General features: G+C 45.9%; 1 protein-coding gene across 1 annotated transcript in view; it reads right to left on the reverse strand.

Moving 5' to 3' along the window:
• Positions 1–9,108, reverse strand: part of Zyg11a (zyg-11 family member A, cell cycle regulator) — a 41,165-nt gene extending 32,057 nt beyond the window's left edge. The window contains exons 1-3 of the mRNA XM_069987211.1: positions 9,019–9,108; positions 4,113–4,278; positions 171–922 (exon numbers count right to left, since the gene is read on the reverse strand). Of these exons, the coding sequence (XP_069843312.1) occupies positions 171–922; positions 4,113–4,278; positions 9,019–9,108 (1,008 nt within the window). The remainder of the gene's footprint in view (positions 1–170; positions 923–4,112; positions 4,279–9,018) is intronic.
• Between the last annotated feature and the right edge of the window lie 302 nt (positions 9,109–9,410).

Genomic DNA, 9,410 nt, shown 5'->3' on the forward strand with positions numbered 1-9,410 from the left:
CCATGAGACTTATCTCCAATTAACTACAAGACAAGCAGACGTGGTGCTGTGGCTCAAGTGGTAGAGCCCTTGCCTTGAGTTGAGGAGCTCAGGGACAACAGCTAGGCCCAGAGTTCATGCCCCACAAGCAACAAAAGACAAAAAAAAAAAAAATCTAAATAAGAACACACCCTCAAGCCTTGCTTTCCATTTAAGAAGTCAGAATAACCAGCATCTGTAGCCAAGAGTCCCACAAATTTCATTGAAGGCCGCTGGCGTATAAACAATTCTACAGCTCCATCAGTGATATACTGGCCCCCAGAAATATCAAGGGATACAACATCAGGCAGTATATCCTTCTGCTGTAGTAAATGAAAAGCTAGGTCTGATTTGAGCTGCCTGTGATTAGAAATATCGAGGTGAAGCAAACATTTCAGTTCTCTGATAACTTCAAGAATTTGTAATTTAGTCATGGTCAGGCATTTCATATTGTGCATTGTGAGAGACTTGAGCCGATCCTTACAGGTGATGAGTGCAGAGATGTTAGTGATCAGAGTATTGGAGATATCCAAGTATTGCAGCACTGGTAACTGAGAAATGTTAACCAGGTCTTCATTATAAAAGCTAATATTAGAAACACTTAAAATGCGAAGACCAGTGAGCTGACCAACAAACAGTAATCTTGAATTTTGAGGGACAGTTGTTGAATCTAACAGGAGACACCGGAGGTTTTGCTGGATCCATCTGTTGCTGCAGAGTGCACTTAAAATGTCTGGGACTGGAAGGTCAGAGTGCACTGCAGTGGCATCTACTTCAATGAGCTTATGATGGCAGAAGGCTCCCGTGAAGGTAGCTGGTGAGATTTTAGCTTTTTGGATACTGAGCACCTTCAAGTTCATTTGGTTGCCTTGGAAAATACTTGCTGTTCTGTCAGTCAGCTTGCCTGTAAGAGAAGCAAAAGCAGCTTGCAATGATAACTAGATCTAATGCCTTTGAAGGCAAAAACTACCTGGGTGCTGGTGGCTCATGCCTGTAATCCTAGCTACTCAAGATCTGAGGATCACAGTTCAAAGCCAGCCAGGGCAGAAAAGTCTGTGACTTTTTTGTGTGTGTCTGCCAGTCCCAGGGTTTAAACTCTACCACTTTGGGTTTTTTTTTGTTGTTGTTTGTTTGTTTGTTTCCAGTCCTGGGGCCTGGGTGCTGTCCCTGAGCTTCTTTTGCTCTAGGCTAGAACTCTACCACTTAAGCCACAGTGCCACTTCTGCTTTTTCTACTTATGTGGTACTGAGGAACCGAACCCAGGGTTTCATAGATGTTAGACAAGCACGCTACCACCAAGCCACATTTCTAGCCCTCTGTGAGACTCATCTCCGATTAATATCAGAAAAAGCTGGAAGTGGTCCTATGGCTCAAGTGGTAGAACCCTAGCCTTGAGCAAACAGAGAGACAGTGCCCAGGCCCAGAGTTCAAGCCCCAAGACTGGGCGCTGGTAGCTCACACCTGTAATCCTAGCTACTCAGAAGGCTGTGATCTGAGGATCCCAGTTCAAAGCCAGCCTGTGCAGGAAAGTCCATGAGATTTTTATTTCCAATAAACCACCAGAACACCAGAAGTGGCTCTGTGGCTTAAGTGGTAGAGCATTCACCTTGAGGTGAAGAGCTGAGGGACAATGCTCAGGCCCAGAGTACAAGCCCCATGACTGACAAAAAAAAAAAAAAGAAAAAGAAAAAGAAAAAAAAGAAACAAAAGAAAAGAAAATGAGGCGGGTACCAATGGCTCACGCCTGTAATCCTAGCTATTCAGGAGGCTGAGATCTAAGGATCACAGTTCAAAGCCAGCCCAAGCAGGAAAGGCTATGAGACTATTATCTCCAATAAACCACTAGAAAACCAGAAGGTGCTGTGGCTCAAGCAGTAGAGTACTTGCCTTGAGCTGAAGAGCTGAGGGACAGTGCCCAGGCCCAGAGTTCAAGTCCCACCACCAACCCACCCCCCCAAAAAAAGACTACTTTCTAAAAAAACAGACTTTGAACTCAGGGACTTGAGCTCATGCAGCATGCTCATTTAGCTGCTGAGCTACCACTTATACCACCTTTTCAGTTGGCTGTTTTTCTCATCACTGGGGCTTGAACTCAGGGCCTGAGTGCTATCCCACTTAGGCCACAGCTTCACTTCCAACTTTGTGCTGCTTAGCTAGAGATAAGAGTCTCATAAACTTTCTTGTCCAGGCTGGCTTGGAATCTCAATCCTGAAATCTCAGCTTTCTGAGTAGCTAGGATTATAGGCATGAGGCATCAGCACCCAGCTCAGTTCAGCTTTCTGTTTGTTATTTCAGGGATGGAATCTTGGACTTTTCTGTCCACACTAGCTTTGAACCACCACCCTGTGTATCTCAGCCTCCTAAATAGCTAGGATTATAGGCATGAACCACTGAGGTAGGTGAACTAATAATACATTCAATACTTACCATTGAATATAAATCTGTGCTTGGCATAGTTCTAAATCCTTTACTAAGATTATCTCATGTATTCTTTGCACTAACACTATAAAGAAACTGCTTTTACTATTTTATAAATGAGAAAATGGAAGCTTGAAGAGTTTAAGTAACTTGCCCCAAACTACAAGACAAATTAAATCTCATCTTTTCTTCCAATAGGATTTTTGCATGTGTGTATATATGTAAGTTCTGGGACTTTAACTCAGGGCTACTGTCCCTGAGCTTTATTCTCAAGGCTAGCACTCTACCACTTGAATCACACCTCCACTTCTGGCTTATTGTTTGTTGTCTCACAGATAAACAGTAGATGGGCTGAGATCTGAGGCTAGTGGTTCAAAGCCAGCCCAAGCAGAAAAGTCAGTGAGACTCTTGTCTCCAATAAACTACCAAAAAGCCTGATGTGGAGCTGTGGCTCAAGTGGTAGAGTACTAGCTTTAAGCAAATAAATAAATAAAAAGCTCAGAAACAGCATCCAGGCCCTGAGTTCAAACCCCAGGACCAACACCAAAAGAAGAAAAAAAAAGTCTCACACATTCTTGCCCAGGCTGGCTTCAAATGGCATTACTTAGATCTTAGCTTCCTGAGTAGTTAGAATTATAGGCATGACTCACCAGCACCCAGCTAGGACTCTTCTTTTTGTGTATGGCAATTTTGGGGCTCGAACTCAAGACCTCACACTCTGATTTGGCTTTTTCATTAAAGGTTGTTGCTGCTCTCTCACTTCAGCCACATCTCCACTCTTAGCTTTTTGGTAGTTAATCAGAAACATTCTTCTTCTGTAGTGGGAAGCTTCTAATCCAAGGTCTCAAACATGCACCCAAGATCTCAAATGTGCTAGATAACCACTGAGCTACATCCCAACTAAGAAAACTTTCAAGACTTATAAAATATGGGAAATGAGATTAATGTAGTAACATTGTTTGGGGTTTTTTGTTGTTGTTGTTTTTTGGGGTTTTTTTTTTGGGGGGGGGTCCAGTCGTGGGCCTGGGCGCTGTCCCTCAGCTCTTCAGCTCAAGGTTAGCGCTCTACCACTTGAGCCACAGCACCACTTCTGGCTTTTTTTCCCTGCTTATGTGGTGCTGAGGAATCGAACCCAGGGCCTCAGGCATGCAAGGCAAGCGCTCTACCACTGAGCCACCTTCCCAGCCTACAATAACATTTTGGAAGCCAGAACAGCTAAGTTAAATGAATGCAATGAACTTCATTTCCATTTTCTTTACCTGCCAAGTCAACAGTATGAACCAAGAAACAAGATCATTTCCTTTTTATTGTGTGTGTGTGTGGGGATCAGTCCTGGGGCTTGAACTCTGGGGTTGGGCGCTGTCCCTCAGCTCTTCAGCTCAAGGCAAGCGTGCTACCACTTGACCCACAGCACTACTTCCAGTTTTCTGAGTGGTTTATTGGAGGTAAGGGTCTCACGGACTTTCCTGCCTGCCTGGGCTGGCTCTGAACCATGATCCTCAGTCTCCTGAGTAGCCAGGATTCCAGGCGTGAGTCATCGGCGCCTGGCTAAGATCATTTCCACCGAGGGATCAACCTCCACGTAATTAAAAAGAACAATCTGGAATAAAAATGGGAATCATACATTAAGGTGCCTTTAAATACAAAAGTGCTTTATAAGTAAGCTATACTATTACCTTGCGAAGCCATCCTCCTAAGGAATTGATCAGATATTTCCCTAGGAAAAATCCAATTCTCTGGAAGACAAAGTGTTCCATCAGGTCTTTCAAAACATAATCTCTCCAGGTTGGCAATCAAGACATCCAGACAGATATGGACCAAAGAGTAGGGCGATGCTTCCTCCTGGTAAACAAATCCCAAACTTTTAAACCATACAATCACAAATATTCAACATAAAACTAGGCATATACAGGGGCTGGGAAGGTGACTCAGTGGTAGAGTGTTTGCCTTGCATGTATAAGGCCCTAGGTTCGATTCCTCAGCACCACATAAACAGAAAAGGCCAGAAGTGGCACTATGGTTGATGGTAGAGCACTAGCCTTGAGCTGAAGAGCTCAGGGACAGCGTCCAGGCCTAGCGTTCAAGCCACATGACCAACAACAACAAAAAACACCTAGGTATATATACGCCCCCACCCCCACATACATACACTCCCCCCCCCCCCGCCCCACCCCGGGGTTGGTCCTGGGGCTTCAACTCAGACCTGGGCACTATCCCTTGTTGCTTCTGCTCAAGTCTACTACTCTACCACTTGAGTCAGAGTACCACTTCTAGAGTCTCACAGAATTTGCTACCTAGGCTGGCTTCAAACTGCGATCCTCAGATGTAAGCCTCCTAAGTGGCCAGGATTACAGAAGTGAGCCATGGGCCTCTGGGACACACATGTATCTTTATATACTAATAAGGATATATATTCAATGAAATCTCGTTACTCCAACTATTAAGTAATTGAAAGAATCTATCTTTTGTACTTTCTGTTGTATATGGGGAAAGATGTAAACTACCTCCACATTTCATTTGTCAGCCATTAACAATATAGGGATAAAGCTGAACATGGTGCTTCATGCCTATAATCCTAATACTCAGAAAGCTGAACTAGGAAGCTCATAGGTTTAAGGACAGTCTGGGCTAAATGGTAAGTACCAGTCCAGCCTAGGAAAGAAGAAAAAAAGAACAAAAAAGAACAAAAAGAGAAGGCAGCCAGGTGCTGGTGGCTTACACCTGTAATCCTAGCTACTCAGGAGGCTGAGATCTGAGAATCGTGGTTTAAAGCCAGCCTGGGCAGTAAAGTCCATGAAACTCTTATCTCCAATAAACCACCAGAAAACAGGAAGTGGTGCTGTAGCTCAAGTGGTAGAGCGCTAGCCGTGAACTGAAGAGCTGAGGGACAGCGCCCAGCTGAGGGACAGCGCCCAGGCCCAGAGTTCAAGCCCCAAGATGGACAATAAATAAATAAATAAATGGAAATGATTAAAAATGAAAAATCCAATTACAGTTGAAAACTGTAATTCTTCTTTTTCAAACTGGTAAAAAAACAAGTAGAAACTATTATAATAATTCCAAAATTGTCACACCAAAAAGGTAGATGAAGCCAGGCACTGGTGCCTCACGCCTGCAATCCTAGCTACTCAGGAGGTTGAGATCTGAGGATCCCAGTTCAAAGCCAGCCCTGGCAGTTAAGTCGGTGAGACTCTTATCTCCAATTAACCACCAAAGAAAAACAGAACTAGCACTGTGACCAAAGTGGTAGACGTGAAAAAGTTCAGGGACAGTTCCAGGCCCTCAATTCAAGTCCCACAAGCAATATAAGCCACTGGTGCCAGTTGCTTCTGCCTGTAACACTAGCTGTGATCTGAGAAACAAGCCAGCCCAAGATGGAAAAGTCCATGAGACACTTATCTCCAGTTAGCAAGCAAAAAGCCAGAAACTGATGTATAGCTCAAGTGGTAGAGTGCCAGCATTAATTGAAAAATGCTGGGGCTGGGAAGGTGGCTCAATGGTAGAGTGCTGGCCCCGCATGCATGAGGCCTTAGGTTCAATTCCTCAGTACCACATAAGCAGAAAAAGCAGGAAGTGGTGCTGTGGCTCAAGTGGTAGAGCTCCAGCCTTGAGCTGAAGAGCTGAGGGATAGCATCCAGGCCCAGAGTTCAGGCCCCACAACTGACCAAAAAAAAAAAAGAAAGAAAGAAAGAAAAAGAAGAATGCCAACAGACAGCACCCAGACTGAGTTCAAGTCCTAGTACCAGCCCATGCATACACACATACACACACACAGAGATGGAAAATAAAGAGACTTTTTTTTGAGACAGGTTCTTACTTGTTCATAAGGCTACCCATGATCACAGCATCTTCCTGCTTTAGCCCCCTGCCTCCTGAATGTGAACAGTGGAGTTAAACTTTCTTTCCTCCCTTTCAAAACAAGTCTTGCTGTATATCCAAGCAGTCTTCCAATTTAAGATCCTCTGGCCTTGGTCACCCACAAGTGCTAGGATTACAGGTGTGTACCACATGATTGGCTATGTTAGGCTTTTGTTTTGTTTTGGTCCAACCTGGGGCTTGAACTCTGGGTCTGGGCATTATCCCTGAGCTCTTCAGCTCAAGGTGAGCACTCTACCACTTGAACCACAGTGCTACTTCATTTTCTGGTGGTTAACTGGAGATAGAAGTCTCACAGACTCCTGCCCAGGCTGGCTTTGAACTGTGATGGGGAACCATGATCCTCAGATCTAAAGCCTCCTGAGAAGCTAGGATTATAGGTGTGAGCCACCAGCACCTGACTAGGCTTTTTTTCTTCCCCCCAGTTGGTCAAGTGGCTTGAACTCAGGGCCTGGTCACTATCCCTGAGTTTTATTGCTCAAGGCTAAGCTCTACCACTCTGAGCACAGCGCCACTTCCTGTTTTCTGGTGGTTAATTGGAGGTAAGAGTCTCAGAGGCTTTTCTCAGCCTCCTGGGTAGTTAGTAGACTTTTAAAATGTAACTTAAACAAGCAAAGATTTTGTATGAGTCATAAAACACAAATCCCAACAAACAAACATATCATAACCATATAACCTCATTTCTAACTATGGAAATCACTAAAAGGGAGCTGTGAATATGACTTAGCGAAAGAGTGCTTGATAGAGTGCTTGCCTAGCATGCATAAAGCCCCAGGTTCAATTCCTCAGTACCACATAAAACAAAACAAAGAAATGTACAGTTTACTGACTTATGTAAGTGTAACCCCTCTGTACATCACTTTTATAATAAAAAAAAAAAAAGCAATCACTAGGGCTGGGAATGTGGCTTAGTGGTAGCATGCACAAAGCCCTGGGTTGTTGGCCTTCTCAGTACCACATATACAGAAAAAGCTGGAAGTGGCACTGTGGCTCAAGTGTTGGAGTGCTAGGCTTGAGCAAAAGCTCAGGGACAGTGCCCAGTCTTGAGTTCAAGCCCCAAGACTTGCAAAAAAAAAAAAAAAAAAAAAGTCACTAAAAGGTGTTAAGAATATACCAAAATACTTGGGAACTAAGTGATACATTTCCTAAGTATACAAATAGCTCATGAGGGGGCTGAGAAGGTGGCTCAGTGTTAGAGCGCTTGCCTTGCATGCATGAGGCCTAGGTTTGATTCCTCAGCACATAAGCAGAAAAAAAAGCCGGAAGTGGTGCTACGACTCAAGTGGTAGCATGCTAGCCTTGAGCTGAAGAGCTGAGGGACAGCACCCAGGCCCAGAGTTCAGGCCCCACGACTGGACCCCCCCCCAAAAAAAAAAAAACAGAAAAAAGACAAATAGCTCATGAGTCAGAGGCTTGCCTAAAATTGAGAAAAAATTATAAATATATTCATTTATTTTTTTTCAAGATATATTCACTTATTTTCATGTGGTACCAAGGAATTGAACCCAGGGCTTCATGCATACTAAGCAAGCACTCTACCAAGCCACATTCCCAGCCCCTACAAATATGTAATACATATATACTATGCATGTTATATTAATTATAAATATATTAAGATAATTATAAGCATTAATTTTATTTTAAACATACTGTTATAAGTATCATGTATTTTATATGTAACATTTATCATATATTATATATTTTATATTATGTAATTATATAACCAATAGTATAATATGTAATTATATTCTATGTCACAATATAAGACATTATGATATGCAATACATTATATATACAGATATAACAGATATATACACAGAGAAGAAATCACAATGGAAATTATTAAATATTTTGAGCAATGTATCAAAATTTGATCTATAACCAAAGCAGGACTATAGGAAATGCATAGCTCTACAAGTCTGTATTAAAAACTTTAAAGACATAACATTGCCTTTACGCCTTCAAAAGAAATAAAAGTTACACCCCCAAGTAAACCGAAGGAGGACCAACAGAATACATAAGGGCTAAGGAAAAAATGTATGAGTTCAGTGAAAAACGCGCAAAGGGGAGCAAGGACTCTGGGTTCTACCCCAGCAACTACTCTGAAAAGTGACTAGCAGAGCCCACCAGACTGGAGGCTACAGGCCACCTAAGCAAAGCAATGCATTCACACCCCCAGCAGGAGCAAACACACATCCGCAGTTCAGTTTGCTTTTGCGCAGTTCGGCCCTGGGAAGGCTAGAGGGAGCCACGGGGAGGGGAAGAGAACCGAGGGGAGGGGAGCCGAGGGGAAGGGAAGGGAAGGAAGGGCCGGGAAGCGGAGGAGGAGCCGGCGGGCGCACGCGGGAGGGACGCCGCGTGTCGGGAAGGCCCAAGGCCTCTGGGAGGAGGACGCCGGTGATCTCGGTCTGGCGAAGCAGCACGTCTGCAACGCACGTGGGGAGCCGTCCAGGTTCGGGGATCTCGGGAGCGAAGGACCGCGACGCTGAGGCCGGCGCCCCGCCGGGTGCGACGGGACGGGAGTCCCGAGGCGGGGCTCCTCGGGGCGCGCGGGCCTCGGCTCACGCCACGCCGCGCCGCCTCGCCGGGGCGCCAGGCCGGACCGCTCCCTCCGACGCCCCGTCCGCCTTCCCCGCGCACACGCCGAGTCTCCTCACAGCTCCGACGACGGCGTCGCGCCCCGTCTTGCCCGGTCCGGGAGCTCACCTGCACCACGCGGGCACCCAGGGCATCGTCCTGAGCGTCGGGAAGGGCCAGGCTACGGGGCGCCTGCGCCGCGTGTAAGAAGAAAACCATCGCTACACGACTCCCGCGGCGTCTCGGTCGCAGTCGTCGAGCCGAGCGAGGCGCAGATCCCGCGAGAGCTGGCGTCTGGCCTCCACTGAGGGCAAACGGAACCCCCGCTGGCGGGGCTTTGGCCCTGGGCACCTGAGGGCGGGGCCGGCGGAGGGTCTTCGCGACGCCCGGCCCGGACAGACCGCCCACCGCTGGCCCCGCCCCCTCCCACACTCCCCACCTCAACCCCATCTCCACTCCCATCCGGACCTTCACCTGCCTTGACCTGCCTTGACCCACTTGACCTACCAAGACCAAGCTTC

This window comes from Dipodomys merriami, unplaced genomic scaffold (genome assembly GCF_024711535.1).
Source record: "Dipodomys merriami isolate MVZ:Mamm:240054 unplaced genomic scaffold, mDipMer1.0.p SCAF_34, whole genome shotgun sequence".
NCBI classification, from domain to species: Eukaryota; Metazoa; Chordata; class Mammalia; order Rodentia; family Heteromyidae; genus Dipodomys; species Dipodomys merriami.